General features: G+C 36.8%; 2 protein-coding genes across 2 annotated transcripts; both read right to left on the bottom strand.

The window, feature by feature from the left end:
* Positions 1-1,219: 1,219 nt before the first annotated feature.
* On the bottom strand, positions 1,220-4,551 carry LOC132543336 (uncharacterized). The gene is made up of 2 exons (XM_060206826.1): positions 4,341-4,551; positions 1,220-3,090 (listed from the first exon to the last, which is right to left on the bottom strand). Exons 1-2 carry the CDS (start codon positions 4,549-4,551, stop codon positions 1,259-1,261), a joined length of 2,043 nt encoding a protein of 680 aa, XP_060062809.1. The 3' UTR covers positions 1,220-1,258.
* Positions 4,552-7,797: 3,246 nt separating this feature from the next.
* LOC132543326 (dopamine beta-hydroxylase-like) lies at positions 7,798-16,503 on the bottom strand. The gene is made up of 10 exons (XM_060206815.1): positions 16,484-16,503; positions 16,088-16,283; positions 15,623-15,752; positions 14,239-14,340; positions 13,695-13,874; positions 12,559-12,737; positions 11,295-11,538; positions 9,839-9,938; positions 8,732-9,014; positions 7,798-8,055 (listed from the first exon to the last, which is right to left on the bottom strand). The coding sequence occupies exons 1-10, from the start codon at positions 16,501-16,503 to the stop codon at positions 7,798-7,800; spliced, it is 1,692 nt and encodes a 563-aa protein (XP_060062798.1).
* Positions 16,504-17,522: the final 1,019 nt, after the last annotated feature.

Genomic DNA, 17,522 nt, shown 5'->3' with positions numbered 1-17,522 from the left:
TTCACATCATTGTTCAACATATTGCCCCATCCTCGAGGTGTCTAAATATTCACATCATTGTTTAACATATTGCCCCATCCTGGAGGTGTCTAAATATTCACATCATTGTTTAACATATTGCCCCATCCTCGAGGTGTCTAAATATTCACATCATTGTTTAACATATTGCCCCATCCTCGAGGTGTCTAAATATTCACATCATTGTTTAACCTATTTGACCATCCTCGAGGTGTCTAAATATTCACATCATTGTTTAACCTATTGGACCATCCTCGAGGTGTCTAAATATTCACATCATTGTTTTAACATATTGGCCCATCCTTGAGGTGTCTAAATATTCACATCATTGTTTAACATATTGGCCCATCCTCGAGGTGTCTAAATATTCACATCATTATTTAACATATTGGCCCATCCTCGAGGTGTCTTAATATTCACATCATTGTTTAACATATTGGCCCATCCTTGAGGTGTCTAAATATTCACATCATTGTTTAACATATTGGCCCATCCTCGAGGTGTCTTAATATTCACATCATTGTTTAACATATTGGCTAATCCTCGAGGTGTCGAAATATTCACATCATTGTTTAACCTATTGGACCATCCTCGAGGTGTCTAAATATTGACATTCCATAAATAACAAGTGACAAGAAAATTTTGTATACTATGGTGACTTCCATGTGAAATGTAAAAAGGGTGGCGACATTAGTTTCAAGTCGCAGAAATAATTGCGTGCTGTGCATGTAGTGACCTGTTTGAAGTGACAACGTATAACTGACAGGATGTATTGTGTACTGTGGTGATCCCTATTTTTGATATGACAGCGTACAATTGACATGATGTATTGTGTTCTGTGGTGACATATAAAATTACATTTGTACTACGTTAACGTTTGAAGTGCGATTAATTTCGTATATAACAGATATCCCTGAACTGCGACACCTACAATCAGTGTTTTGACTTCCGGTTTAGATGGCAGAATGCACAAGGTAAATCGTGGTAAGTGATAATGAATTTTATTCGTTTAAAAATGACAGTAAGACACTGAGGCGGTTCCGTTAAAAAATCGTCGAATCAAAAGGTTGTGATCAACTAAACGTTTAATTGTTTGAAAACCACAATAAAATTCTAGCCAAAATTAACGTTCCATAACCTTAATATGACTTACTGGTTTTATGATCTGATTTCTTTCAACAGCGTGTGAATCATGGCACTGTCTGATATGAAAATGTATCAATTATGCAAGCGAAAATCTCTACAATGGTTCATCCTTCACCACGATTTGTATTTCGTCTTGCAATGATTCCATAGGTTCGTTTGTTGCGTCCGTACCACTGGTATTGTCAGTAGTTTGACACTCTGAGTAGTCAACGGAAACGTCTATCGGTGTATGAAAGAGCATTATTGGGGACACGGGAGGAATTGTGGGAGGCCGAGGGCCTATTTTACAATATAAGGTCATATCTACACGGAGGAATGTTATCAGCTGTTGTAGTTTTTCGTCAATGTCTGATATAGGCTTCCTTTTGAAACGCCAATAAAATTTTCTGTTCGTTGGGTGCTTCACTTGTTCAGCACTACCAAGTCCCAGTTCCTGACACTTCTGGAAGAAGAGTGCGGAGGCCCATACAGGGTGACGATTGTTGGTGCCTTGGACTTTGACGGGAGGAGTAATGGATTTCTGCGAAGCGGTTGTGGCCGATACACCATTCCCGTCATCGAAACATTCTAAAAGTCGTTTGATTCGTTTTGCGTGTACTGATACAAACATCTGTTTATCCATGACGACAAAATCAGCTGTCTGTGTTTCCTCCTGCCCTTCATCAATGAGCGACTGGTCGACCCAGTCCTCAGGTGCTGGCGCAGACGAATTTGAGTTTTCCGACAAGTTCATAATCTGGTTTGAATGGTGTAATCTCTGTTGTTGTTGTTGTTGTTGCTGCTGCTGCTGTTGTTGTTGCTGTTGCTGCTGCTGCTGTTGATGATGATGTTGTTGTTGCTGCTGAAGAAGCATATGTTGTTGCTGACCATGATTGAGTTGTTGATGGAGTACTTTCGGTTGCTGAAGCTGACGGAGAGCATCTTTCACATTAACTCCCCTTTTACCACTGCTTCCTGAATAACTACACATACCATAACTAGCCCCGGAGCCGAGCATCAACGTGAGTTTCTGGTCAACAAAGTACTTACACAGATCAATGGCCCGACATAACGTGTCCCTGTCTATTGTGAGATCCCATTGGAACGCTTTGTTCTCGGAAAGTTGCTTAGAAAATCTAAAGGCATTCACAAGAGCCTTGAGAACACCTGAAAGGCGTACTATTTGACCTAAAGATTTCTCAATAACTGTCCTTTTGTCCTGGTCAAGATCTAATTGAGACATCATGCTTCTCCACTCGTTGTCATGGCAATGAGCCAACTCCTTCCATGCCTCGGTCGAGAACGAGTACTTTCTTGGTTGTGAATGGTAAGTGTGTAGAGTCTGAAACACCGCTTTGAAGGAAGGGGTATCTAGTGGTAAAGGATGTGAGCTCGAAATCGACGGGAGTTCATGGTCTGGCGAACATGAGACTAAACATCTACTTGACATCCCGATCAGCTTGTTACTGAACATATTCAGAACATAATCAGGTGACACAAAGCCAGTATGGTTGAAACAAGTTGATTCCAGGAGGCTTACTTCGCCCGAACAAACCTGGAATTTCGGCACACCGTCATAGAGATCAAACACCTTCGTCTGTGACCATTCAGAATCAATATCTAGACATTTATGTAAGCATTTCAAATTGTCTACAATACTTAATATTTGGCCGTCATTTTTGTTCAGAACTTCATCCAATGACTGCATGTCAATTGCTCCTGCTAGAATCTGAGGGGCTGACGATCTACTAGGATAATTAGACGGGGTAGGGCGGGAGAGTTGCCACTGGCGATTCTGTTCCCGTTGGATTTCTATCAGAGGCGCCATGATCAGCTTCAGGGCCGCCGTCTTCTTGGATCCTGAGCCGGCCCCAACCATGGTCCATAAAATTGGTGGTTCATTCCATGTCTCGTTCACTTTAATACACGTCTTGTTTCCCATCAACGCTGCAAGAGAAACAGAAATACAGAACTGATCTGTTTTCTATGGAATTTAGTTTATTCCATTATATGGTAGATGAACAACACCAATAAGATTGATTATTTACATTTTCATGACAATGCTACCAGAAAAATGTGTGATTATGGAACAATTTATGACAGCACGTCACAACTTCATCATTTTGGATATAGAAACGTGAAGGGTTAATTATCAAGATAGGTTTCCACTTGATGACTAACAATGGCGGCAAAATGAACAAAACTTATCTTAAGTTGTGTTTTTTTCAGTATAATACAAAAACATGCACGTTGATTGTAAATGTAATCTAATGCTTAAATACACATAACAATGCATACTGATGTCTAAATTATCAATACTTCGATCGCGATCGATAATCAATATTGCGATAAGTAGATCAAGGTAAGCTGGCAGAGTGAAACGAAGGACAGGAACTGTGGGAAAACAGAGTGCGATACGGCAAACACTGTAATTCAAGAGGTTAGGAAGAAAGAATCTTCAATGTATGTTTCCTATTCAGATGACCAAAGTCCATCTCTCTGTGACCAAACAGCTCTCTCCCGGTCAACGAGGTATGAACCCTATCTTATATTTTATAGCACTGACTGTACCAAATACGGTATTTTTACAGGTTCAAGTCCGGGGGCAGGAACGTTATTGATTATTGAGTAAAATGGTAAGTAATGTATGTATATACATGTATGTTGATATATATTCATGTTTGTATACATGTATATATATATATACTCCCTACTTAAAAAAATATTCGTAACTGCAGCTCTACGACAAAGCATAATTTCAACTGTTGTAGGCGTAATCTGTAATGCTGTCTCTATATATGACAAAGTATATGTAAAGTCGTAAGGCCTTGTTTTAGCATTTTCATTACATCTATTTCCTGCGGAGCTGAGAGGCGTCGGAACTTACGTGATAGCGTAAGTAGTCATGTACTAGTACAGCTGTACATGTTTTATTGTCCAATGGTAGCCAAGAAGTATTTAGTAATGTCCGTTTTTTCCTTCTTTGTTATCAATATATATATATATATATATGTTAGGGCCTCTGTATGATTAGGATAGCCGGAACTACGTACGTTTCTCGTGTTATGTTTTTATTTCCCCCAAAGTTTCTATATACATCGCCAGGTAAATCTAGATATATACATATATTATGACATAATCACAATGTACATATGTGGCTTGTGTTAAATCCGACTCTATATCATGCTAATAATTACCTGCACAGCACGTGAGGAAGGGGAGAAAGATGTGATCGTCAGGACATCCGATAGCAGCCGCATTGGTGTTGATGAGTTTTTGAATATGAGGGCCACATATCAATCCAATGTCTGGCAGAGCCAACCGCTGTGCTGCCTTGTATAGACTACGGTCGTCGTCGTTGGTGACTTGCTGTGAATGGTTGTCAGATTCTTGTGTGTAGTTGTTCATCATGTACACCGTCATCGCCGGGTCCATTCAGTTGTACCTCGACTGTTTACCACATGTAGCATAACATATGATATTGACAATATGGCCACGTACTATTGATACGACTAAGTTTTACACACACATACACTAACAACTAGCTCTACTTGCACACACTAGGAAACAAGACTGTGCTATTTATAGCCGTTATTGTTCAGCAAGCTGTCTATCGAGAAGCCATCTATAGTCTGTTTCAGAAATGTTGCGTCAGTGTAGAAGGTTCTGCACTATTGTGTGGGCTATACTAAGATAGTCTCTCTGACTTTGTCGAGGCCATACTTAATTACACAACATGTTAGTTATCTGTAAATTAAAGCAACGTTGACGTCTTGCTCAAGTCCGATATTTATGAAGGGGGAGGCCGTCTCAGAGCTACAGACCATATATGGACACTCAGTTTAACTTGCATATTACTAAAGACGTATATATGTGTTATATATGTCTCTGATATTAATAAGGTCTTGAAATTTGACATTTATACTTATCGATACATACTGTGTATAATTTAAAAGCTTGAAAAGTTTGAATGACCTGCCTCATAGATTTTGATATGTTTGTTTGTTTGGTTGGTTGGTTGTTTTTTTTTTCCAGATCCAAAGTGCAGAGTGTTAATATAATATTCTTGTGTATGTCTCTGTCTTGATTCAAATGCCATATAATATAAGGTTGATTTATTGCTTTTCTCAAGTAGCCAAAAAACGAGACCTACATGGGGCAGGTACTGGCTAGATAGGTGCTCTCTCTCTCTCTCTCTCTCTCTCTCTCTCTCTCTCTCTCTCTCTCTCTCTCTCTCTCTCTCTCTCTCTCTCTCTCTCTCTCTCTCTCTCTCCTCTCTCTCTCTCTCTCTCTCTCTCTCCTGGAATTACGACTTTCCTCCTAAAAAGACTCTGGTTGTTAACAGGAGGTAACACAGCAGTAATACACTGTCAAGGTAACAATTTACGTCCTAAACATCACTGGCTCCTACTAGGAAGATACTATGTAATGCGATGCATCTCAGTTCATAAATTACCTCTATTCTATCTAATTCTAGATTTGCAATGAAAGGCGATATCCACAGCCGGTGTAATATCAGAAACAATTATCCCGTGTTTTAATTCCTTTTGATTTATTACCGATGTGCCATGATTATAAAGGATGTGTACCGCATATGGTAACTACATTTGATGGCTGACATCAAATGGTCATTTACTGTGTTAAACTTACGAAGGACATCAATCTAAAACCAACAGTCGATAAATTTCAATGATGCATAAATGATATTCTGAACTGAGGGTGTAGATGGATTGGATACCAAAACATCACTTAACTATCGAACGGTGATCGAATTGTATTTATTGTCAATATGAATGTCATTTGGATGACAAATGACGTATCATGACGTCAGCTCAATAGTAATATTTTCATTAAGGTTATGAAATGTATCTACATCCTGCATACTCCTGGGGTCACGCTCACTACATCCTCCATACTCAAGGGGTTACGCTCCCTACATCCTCTATAATCTATGGGTTACACTCCCTACATCTTCCCTACTCTAGGGGTTACGCTCCCTACATCCCCCATAATCTAGGGGTTACGCTCCCTACATCCTCCATAATCTAGGGGTTATGCTCCCTACATCCTCCATAATCTAGGGGTTACGCTCCCTACATCCTCCATACTCAAGGGGTTACGCTCACTGCATCCTCCATAATCTAGGGGTTACGCTCACTACATCCTCTATACCCAGGGGTAACGCTCACTACATCCTCTATACCCAGGGGTTACGCTCACTACATCCTCAATACTCCAGGGGCTACGTTCTCTACATCCTCTATACCCAGGGGTTACGCTCACTACATCCTCCATACTACAGAGGCTACGCTTACAACATTCTCGATACTCCTTTGGTTAGGCTCACTTTTGCTCTTTGCACCCTTTGAACATTTCCTGGCAAAGTTGAAGATACAAGTGAAGTAATTTGATTGGTCTAGAGCGGGTGTGTAGGAGGAAAAAACTTACCAATCACTGACTAGGATCATTAAAGCACAGGTGAAGTAATTTGGTTGGTCTAGAGTGGAAGAAAAAAAATCCGACCAATTACAGACTGATACTCTCCCTTTGGAGATTACAAATGAGCGACATCCAACTTCGAATCCAGTACAATATACCGTTATGCTACCCCAAGATTCGTTTGATGTACGTCAAAGGATCAAACTAGTCTTTTCATCTTTTCCAAAAAGTGTCGCACATGGACCTGGAATTTTGTCATGGAAATGTTCCAGAGGGGCGGAGAGCGAAAGTGATCGTAACACATGGCATGTCGGGGCTGGCTTATTTTCCTGGAAAATAAATTTCTATTTTTTTCTGTGAAAACATTAATGTATATGATATATTTTGCTATCATTGTACAACAAAAGCTGAAAATATTAATTTCTAGATTTATTGAAATAAATTTGACCTTAATGTAATAAATATTACAATAAGCAATTTATTACAATTAGGGTTGCACCAAGGCTAACATAAGAATATCCTAGATGTTTTTATTCTATGGAGAGGTAAACTGCAAATAGTATTTTTTGGTTTTTAAGTTTTTAGAGACATCAACCGTTTACGAAATTTGGCTCAGTATAAATTGATGTTGAACTGTAATGTAAGTGTTCATTGTCTTGTAGCATAATTGATTAATGAATTTAGCGAAAAACAAGTATATTTTCAATATAATAGATAGTTTTGGAGATATCGATATTGTTATCAGTTCACTATCGTCATTAATTGATATCGTCCGCTTTATTTGATAAATCAATCACCTCAGACTTCACTGTTACAAATTTACAATTAAAAGGACACGAACACGATAGTTTGCTTATCAAAACATGCAAACATTGACAAAGTTCACCCCAAATTACACTGTACCAGATAGAAATTTTTTTTAAAAAACAATATTCAACATCAAAACCAATAGAATTCCAACTCTGCTACAACAAACTTTATGTATAGTTACACGATACATGATGTGTAACGCTGAAAACTATTGGTAACGTAATAATTCATTGGGTCTGGTATACAGTTGCCGCCCATTCCTTCGAAGTTAAACCTTAATAAAGAGTCATGTTTCCTACAGTTGTCAGTGCCTCTATCAGATATCAGATCCTATCCCCACAAATAGTGATTATTGATGCGCGTTTCGTTTGTCATTATTGCAGGTGTGTTAATTATGCATGCAGACTATATAACACGTCTCATCGGGAAATCGCTACAGAAACACGATGACGTGCCCACAGGTTTTTTACAGAGTCCCTCTTGTCTAGCGATCTCCACGTCACAGGACTTTAATCGTGCTATAGATTCCAGTCCGTGGATTTTTTCTATTTGGGTAATTGTATATTCCTTCACTTTCCCAATAAAACACGGATGTTTCCTGATTCTCTTTACGACGTCTATGCACTCTCTATTGCATCGGAAAGGAAAGCAATTATCATCCAACTGTAAACAGAATTATATTACGTCAGCAAAATATATTTGTTGATGTAAAAAACGCAAAACATGGGAAATAAAAATGGGGACGAAATTTATTTGAAAAATTGTATATAATAAACACTACAAAACTCATCAGTGGCAATCGTCATGTACGTTCATTTCTTTATGAGGTGACGTCACAGTGTATATGATGTCATGAAGTTATGACGTCACTATTGAAGCAATCGAAACTTTCAGACTACCAAATTTACTCAAGGTCATACACTGAAGATATGATACTTATGTGATAAATACATTTTCATTAGAGCAGCTTCTATCTTTCGGAAGACAGATATTTTTGTAAGTATTGATTTTATCAGCCAGTGTATAAATATAAGTTAAGTGCTGTGTATTATATTGCGTTTTAATAACTGCGAACAAAATGGAAATTCATGGCGAATATATACTTTATAGATGTTGCATTTTCTTAGTTTTTGCGTGTGATCTGACTCATCTAGAAGCTGAAGCGCGAAATGTCTATTTTATTACCACCAAGTAGACAGTCATATTAAGTTTTTTGAATTATTTATTATCATTCTTAACCGACTTTTCCCATTTGAAGCAACGTTACTTTGTATATACTCTCACAACACTAAATTAAGTGACCCTTTAATTAAATGATAGTTATGTATTCTGGACTTACCAACTGCATAAAGCTAGTGGCCTCATGACTGGACGGGAAAGAGACCACCGGGCACCTATCAATAAATGCAGTTTGATCATTGAGAACACACTGGGGTAACCCCATCTCTGACAAACAGTGCCGGGGAGACATATTCTCTGCAGGGTAGTAGCTAAGCAATCCCAGACACATTTCATCCGACGGTGTCTGACCAAAGGACGTCGTGGTGTTCCGGACCATTGTATTATAGGAACAGGAAGTGAAGATTTCATCTCTAGGCTTAATTTCCACTGGTGATAGTAACCTTAAATGAATATGGGACAGACAGAGAAAATATTACATGTATCCTAATTCTTGCTTTCAATATCAGGAAAAGTTCAAAGGCGAGTATTTTTTATATACCCAGAATCCATATTAACGCTATAGTATTGAGATGTCAATTGACATATCATTTTGTCAATAATTGCATACAGTTATGGTAAAGAATGTAGCTTACATATGTCCACGGTACCAACGGCTATCAAATCAATATTTTTAAATAAAGAATAGACAGGTTTTCAAATCAGGAACGCCTAAATTGTAAACCTTCTGGCAAGGAAAAGAAAAATCTAATTTATAGTTATATGCTGTGACAGTGTCCTTTACACTGTAACACTATAATGTCCCCTTTGTATGTATATTCAAATGTCTTAGAAATTATTTTGATCAAATTTGGCCTCTGATTAATTCAATATAGACGCAAATGTCATTTGGAGTAGCGATGTGGTGACTAAAAATGTTTGACTCTCTGATTCGTGTGAACTGGTTTCTATATTTTATACTTCTAATATTTCTACAATGGTTTTATTTTACAAAACCATTAATCAATCTGTTATACAGGGTCTCTTGTTATGTTAAACTCAATACATGTACTATGATCATATATTGAGTACAGGCGAACATTTAAAGTAGGTGGAGTGAAAGGACTGCATATTAAAATGATATAAGATTATGATATGTTATTTGAAATTCTGTAAATAAATGATATCCTAATTTTTAAGTTTTACTATTTCAGAAGAAAAAAAAACATAACTGATAATGATATGACCCTTTTTATAACGCATTTGAATTTGTGATGATTATACCTACGTATGTATGACAGGATTGTCGTAGTCGTAAACGATATCTTGTGTGATTGTATGATCTTGAACTTCCCTAAACTTTCTCATGGCTATCCTCATCTCAGCACCTGTCAAAAATTATACGAAAAAAAAAAAAACACAATGGGAATACTTGTGAATGCTGCAACTTCTAAGTATATGTAGGATATTACAGAACAGAACATTTAATGGATGGTTTTATGAAACGAAATTTAGAATTTCCAATAATTTTTTTTTTCATTTAAAAAATCCTCAAAATAAATAAATAAGATAAGAGTTACATAAATCGCAAGGAAATGAATTGAAGATTCTTTTATTCACGGTTTCGTTTTTTAAGCAAATGTTTTAGAAAACAAACATTTTTACGTGAAACTCGAAATCGTTCTCGCTTTATCCCTATGGTCTACACTGTTACATTAAATTTCCATCTGTGAATGCGTCATATAATTATATAAAATGACATCACAATACGCTAGATTACATAAGTAAATATATACCGTAGGTATAACAATACCGTACATTTATCCCGAACCTTTCGGATCAGTTATGATAAGTAACATGTATATATACGAGCACGATGACTTTGACCAGTTTATAACTTGATCACGTGCATGACAAGATATAGAGTGTACTGTGACATCTAAACTTCAAATCAACCCGTTTATTTACACGACCTTTTCTGTTAATGCACGGAATCTATTGATTTATGATGAATAGAATATATGTTAGCGCAGTAAAAAATTGTATGTCTCCGTGAAAATCTCCATGCCTTCATTGATTTTCTGTGGTCGATAGTTTAATGACTTATTCTTGAGAATCTAAACTCTCAAGGGGAGTAATGACCCAAACTCCTATTTGTTCATAAATAGTATGAATATACTGTAAAAAATATTTCTACTCTTCAAAATTTTCAAGAACAGAATAGATCGATCATAAAAAGGGATCTTGAAAATGTAACGAAAACCAAAGGGAATATGGCTTTAGCATCATGCGTTTGGTAAAACCGCGAACGAATATTTGCACTTTCAGGAAAAAAGGAAAGAAAAAAGAAATAGAACTGTAATGTAATTTTGCAGCCAAAATATAAACAGAAACTTATTAGAGACAACATGACAGATCGGAAATACATACTTAATGTGATATGGGATCTACATTAAATATTTTGTCAGAAACACATTAAACCTTCAAGATAAGTAAGAAAAATACAAAAAAAACAAAAACAAAAACAAAAACAAAAAACTGCGAGATCAAAGAATTTAAAATAAATCTTTCACTTTAGTTTTGTATCAACCAAAAGAGTTAAGTATTTATATTAAAGATTAGAGAAACGAAAGTTAAAACTCCCATATTAATTTGTGATCCGATTTAGATCACTACCCGCAAACATTAATTTCAATCAAATAAATACTTGTTTTTGTTGAAAGATACGCAAATAAATTTCATACCTGCATAATGCATATGGTTGTACCCATTTAGGATAAAGATGGGTCTTGAGAGTTGCTGTCTGGTACAACTTGAATCGCACTTTGATTCTATGTCAAACCCCTTTTCCCCTGGAGGAATAAGAATACTTTTAGTTCCCACTTGAAGAGTTCCAATGTTGTAAGGTCTCAGTCTTGATGTGTAGAACAGAATCATCCCGGAACTATCCATTTCACCAGCTGACATGGTAGGATTGTTCCACATCACCTGTCATCATAAAATATATAAACATGGTCTACTTATCGCGAGAAGCATTCAACTAAATGATGAAGTAATGCATTATTAAATAGAAAATACCGGCTTGTTGACAGAATCCTAATTAAATGACGATGAAACAGGGGCAAAAGTTTATCAAAAGAAAGATTTCACAGCAACCATTGAAAAGGTCGAGAGGATTAAAACCGGGTAATCCAGAGGGTGGTTGGGCGGTAATGTATTCGCCTTTCACCAAGACGTACGGAGTCCGGTTCTTGAACGGACGTGAAGAGGTTAGGGGTGACCTGCCCGACCACGTGGGCTTTCCTGGATACTCCCAGAATGTGTTCCTTTGTGCGCTTCAATCTGGGCCAACAAGTGTGATAGGTAAACGATTCTTAACTGTTGTCAGATATGTGAAGTTTATATTTATCCCGGAAGGTAAAGCATCTTCAGCTTCATCGGCAACACTCGCCATTTGGCCAATCAAAGTAATTAATATAAATAACAATGAACGGCAGGTATACAAAATTGTACTCATTTCCTTATGAAATCATGATACGGCATTACATCTTTCTCCTTTGTTTATTTGTCAGTTGTCGATAAATTTCTCTTAACACCGTAGACAGTGGAAGCAAAACGTTTACTGCATAGAAATGGAAAATTCACAGCAAGGAGCTCGAAATCATTACTTTTATCATATATCTTAATGGAAAGCTCACCGTTTGAGGTGTAATTTAGCTCTTTGGAAACAGAATTTCACTATGTAGAAATGGAAAATTCACAAGGAAATCGAAATTGTTATGTTTATCATATAGTTTGCTGGGAAACTGTCTTTGTGAGGTGTTATATAGCATGGTTTGAGGATATTCTTCCATCAAATATTGTGTTTTAATGGAAAAGATCCAGAGATCAATCATTCTTGATTTGGCTTTCATGTGTATCGTTTGCATGTTTGCTTCACCGAATGTTTATTCTTTATGATTTAGAGAAACAATGGTTATATCCATATGGTTGTAAGTAATGAATTACCTGTAGAACAGCATACCGAGAACCTGTCCGCCCGATTTTGTATCCCGCTTCGAGAGGGTGACAGTTTCCACTGATGGCCGGGGTCCACCCAGTGATTAAATCTGGACACAGTTCAGGTTCCGCCAACATACTGCAGGGATAAACTTGACCAAGAGGATGTGCTAATGCAGCGGCAGTTACTATAGAAACAAAAAGATATTGCACTTTACCATGACAAACAAAACGTAAAGCAGATTTTACCTTTCAGTTGCAAAATATCAGGATAATAGGAAACAAGTTCTGATTGTAACGGGGCCGTTACATAAGTGCCCCAAACGCCTCCGCAACATAAAGAAATTTATCGGAATCGGTCAATATCAACATTAATCCACATTAGTACCTCGCTCAGTGATCATTATGTTAAAGCGATTAATGGTAGTGTTCGAGGGACTACATAGCAAATTTGATAAAAACCCACATATTGAAACTAATCGTCTCTCTAGGTCAGCTAATTTGTCTGATCAGAAACAGGCGTAACAATTGTATACGTCGAGTCACACAGCACATATACATCGATCAAAACCGGATCCTCTCAACAGCCGACACCGAATACCACCTGGTCCTCCTTAAGTAGTTTGTATCGTCAAAGTTACATCTATATAACAAATTTCATGGAAATAGGAGGGTGTGTAAATTTCGTCCAATCAGAGGCCTGCGCTTGGCGGCCATTTTGTACGAAAATGTATCTCTTTTTGTTTTGTTTAGAAATGAACGACGCTGTCATGGTTCCTTCCTCCTGCTAAGCTAAAGGTTCAACAAATCAGAGATAAAAAAAATTCCATTTTGAAGCTAGACCCAAGAAATAAAGTCAAGTGCACACCTAGATATCAAATTAATTTTGTATGCAAAGTTTGATTATGTTAATGATCGTAGCGATCAAACAACAGCTGATCCGAGTACATCTTCACTTTTTAGATAAATGGGGTTGTTTGACGGATCCGTTTTGATTAAGAATGAAGAGTATTCAGGCTATATTCAGAGATTGAGGTAAACTTTGGGTGTCTAGGTAGATACAATCTTTGCACTGAAATCGATCTTTTTAAACAAGAATATTTCTCATACTGACATCATTTTCATAACACAGTACAACACAGTACCTCCAGGAGAGCAACCCTGCAACATCATATGGTGCAGAACATTGCTGTTGTTTACGAAAGCTGTGTCTGCGATCACGTGATAATCCCTATCTGACGGAAACTCCAGGTTCACACACACATACGTGGTCTCTTGTGCAGGTACATTTGTCGGTGGCAATCTAAGCTGCATGTTTCGGACACCTGGACAGAACAAAATGCCATGTACTTTTGTCCTGTTGCCATGCGAATTGATCGCTACACTTTGTCATACTTATCAAGATTATATCGTATTAAGACGTCCTATCAAATCGACAACACGTAATGACCACCGCAATGAGTTAATTTAAAGTTACATTAGGTATCAAGGCAACACCATTTTCGTCGCAATAATGCTCGAAAGTGACAGGTGTTGAAACTTTGCTTTCTGTGAAAATAGATTGACACGTTATTCAAAAAGCCTCGTAAAATGTAGACATTGGTGGAAGATTCAATAAATTGGAATGGGAAATGTCAATTTGAAATTAAACGGAATTTGCTTCATATGGCTGTACATCCGTCTACTTACCTCGCATTCTAATATGTTCACATTCTACAGGAAGGTTGACACAGTTGAGCCAATTTGCATTTTTCCGCCGACAAAAGGGAGAGCTCCATGGTTCACAAACGCCTGAGAACAAGAATGAACGAACAATCTTCAGTACCTGATGCTCTCGTTCTCTGTTGCGCTTCGTTACAGTATACTGACCACGTAATGGCGGTTAAGATCAAATCCTAAGCTTATGAAGCCTTGGATGCAGGATTTGATATTTAATAAATCATAAAGAAGGCGAAGTTGAAACCAGCACTAGTCCGATTTTTCTCCATGTTTTGCAGTTTTACAAGTGGTTTAAAGCGTTGTGTTACATCATATGAGAAAAACACCAACTACTGTTAATAGTTGACATTATGTATGTTTGGACAAAGTATCAATTACGGAACATGTGCTCTTTCTAGTTGGACAATACTACATCAAAGTTAAGATTTGAACTCGTCTATATGGTATATTCTTATTAATGACACCTTATGTGTATTTTCCTGATATTATACGTCCTTGAATTGAGTCTGCCCCGAATTTTAATGATCCCGCTATAAACACTGTGTGTTGTTATATTCTTACCATCCACAATACTCCAGAGGTCACGATCACTTTCGATCCTTGCACCCCTGGTACATTTCTTTGCAAAATCGAATGCACACGCGATGTAATTTGTTTGGCTTTGAGCGAGTTTCAGGAGAACAGAAAATGACCAACCACAGACTGGTATGCTCCTGAGATGATGACAAAGAAGCGATATCTAATTTGAAAGCTAGTACAATATACCGTTAAGCGCGTCGAGATTCGTTTAATGTACATCAGGAGATCAAAGTAGCATTTTCGTTTTATCCACAAGGTGTCGCACACGAAGCCTCCAATTTTGCCATGAAATGTTTGAGAGATCGAAAGTGATTGTTACCCCTGGAGTATCGAGAATGACATCTTACATAGGAAAATAATGTTGAATACACAGGGTTATTTATTCATTTTTATCAACTTCGGAAAATCATCTTAGATATAAATCCCACGCAGTATAATTTGACGTCTTCGTGTATTTGTCTAAAATTATTCATATTTTCTCTCCAGATATCTAGAAGCTGATTCCATGACAAAAAAAAATCATTTTCAAATCAATGTTGATTATCGTAAATTATTTCTGCTCAATATCCATGTCAAAATATAACAATGGAAACCATTATGATTGCCAATAGTAATTCTGCAATTACGTACACTTTCAAATAATACGGTTACGTCATCTGTTTCCTAGTGGGTCATGTGTAGACTAAATCATGATAATGTTTGCTGTCTTACTGTTTGTCAGTTTTACAGCTTGACCTCAATAACCTCTATTGAGCCTTACTAGTTAATAATTTACCTGGATGGCCGAGGGGTTGGAATATCGGACTGGTTCCAAATTTCCATAAACAGAGTGGATCTCCAAGCTCTCTTCCATTAGTTGCTCCATCCCCGTCCGAATCTTCCATGCAAAAAGTCTTGTTCCATACCTTTAGAACCAACAAACCTGATTTACGTAATCTCTTGATCAATGTCTTTTCCAGTTTTCTTTACACAGCTAAATACTCTTATTTATGATTTACCTCCAATACTAGAAACAACCTTTTGATGAAATATAACAGACGAAATTTGCAAGCGTTTCGTTGCTGAGAGGATTGTTATGATCGTACAAAAACTTACAAGAGAAGAGCACATTTCAAAACAACCTTCGAAATAGACACAATAGAACCAAATCATTATTTTTTCTTCATCTAGATTCATTTCTCGAACAAGGATTTTACTGACATGCCCCTTTGTGTTACTGTGTAGTAGCCATCTTACTTACAAAGTTATTGTTCTTGAAAGCCTGACCGAATGGGTTTGTAAGTCCTCCACCATCTTTGTTTTGGTGACCCAATCCGGTCCATATTTCATTGCTATCGCATGGGTCAACTACTTTATCGCCGTTCGGTATTCTCTCTTTAAATATGCTAAATCCAATCGTGACATCATACAGGCAAACCAAATGTAGAAAGAGATATCTGTAAAAATATCACAATGTATAACTACATGCATTTATATGAATATTCACTCAATTTGTAAACGGAACTAATAAGATTCAAAGGACAGAATCTTGGCTAAAACAGCTATTCCAAAGCAAAGCAAGCTACAAAAGAGTATAAAATATAGCACAGAAAAAAAATCTGTCCGCTTATATAAGTTCTAAGTAGAGATATCTTACCTTGATGTTCTGTGATGCATTATACTCGGTAAATGATCCCAGCCTATAAATAAGAATATTCTAAATACATTAGGAAAGAATGGGATATAAGGTAAGCTGTAATGTTGTTATGCAAACTGAACAAGTGTCATACCATTTAAATATTCATTTATACGCATTTGTCATAAGTCAGGTACACTAAACAATGACACGTGTCTCTCCTGTATCACTAATTAACCTGTAAAATATACTGGGCGGTATGTTGATACTAACAATATCCATATGCATAAACTTTAGTGTATTCAGAATACTATACCTTGCCAGATCTGTAGTGAAATATTGTTTCTTTACTGCATACCTTTATCGCCTCGATTGACTTTTTAACAAGAATAGGTACTCCATTTGACGAACAACATACAGCTGTGAAACTACAGTCTTCAGATGATATATTGCTTTATGCAGAAATGAATTTTGTTGTTTGTGTGAAGTCATGACTTAGAATATGATCTTTCGTTGTTGATTAATCGTATGATAAATTACTTTTTTGTGTTATACTCTTTGTAACCTAAACAATACGACCAGATGATTCATTGTTCCTGTTACATCAATTTGTATTAAAACCCCACTGGAAGGTATGCTAATTAAGGTGTTTTTTCATTTAACATAGACGTATGTTTTAGGTACATATTATCAAATTCTTTTTATAAACATCTATAGCTGGCCCTCGTTGTCTTTTAAGAAATGAATGTTAATCCATAAATAACAATAATAATCGATAATTAACGTAGACGTGTACTAAAGTATCAATATACTGCTAGATCGAAACGTCATTGTGTGCCTTAATACACCAGTATAATTTCATTTTAACATTTGAATAATAGTTACATAGAAATACATAAAAATATATCACACAATTACGTTTTTCAACATACACATACACGTTCAAAACGTGCTGTCAAATTCCTAATAGCTAATGATGATAAGACTGGTGAAATGTTTACAAAAATAAGCAAAATTCAATTACAAACTTTCGAATTGTGTATGACGATATTAAAAATAT

Source organism: Ylistrum balloti, unplaced genomic scaffold (genome assembly GCF_031769215.1).
Source record: "Ylistrum balloti isolate Yb309-2 unplaced genomic scaffold, AGI_CSIRO_Ybal_v1 Utg369752, whole genome shotgun sequence".
Taxonomy (NCBI): Eukaryota; Metazoa; Mollusca; class Bivalvia; order Pectinida; family Pectinidae; genus Ylistrum; species Ylistrum balloti.
Note: the sequence above shows the minus strand (reverse complement) of the source record. Positions and strands in the feature narration are given on the sequence as shown.

Excerpts from the sequence above, each read along its gene's own strand:
- LOC132543336 (XM_060206826.1), bottom strand. The coding sequence starts at position 4,551 with ATGAACAACTACACACAAGAATCTGACAACCATTCACAGCAAGTCACC. Across the intron at positions 3,091-4,340 it reads CTTCCTCACGTGCTGTGCAG|CGTTGATGGGAAACAAGACG; the intron begins GTAATTATTAGC and ends TTTCTCTTGCAG.
- LOC132543326 (XM_060206815.1), bottom strand. The coding sequence starts at position 16,503 with ATGCATCACAGAACATCAAG. Across the intron at positions 14,341-15,622 it reads CCAACCCCTCGGCCATCCAG|GCGTTTGTGAACCATGGAGC; the intron begins GTAAATTATTAA and ends TCTTGTTCTCAG. Across the intron at positions 11,539-12,558 it reads CTCGGTATGCTGTTCTACAG|GTGATGTGGAACAATCCTAC; the intron begins GTAATTCATTAC and ends TTATGATGACAG.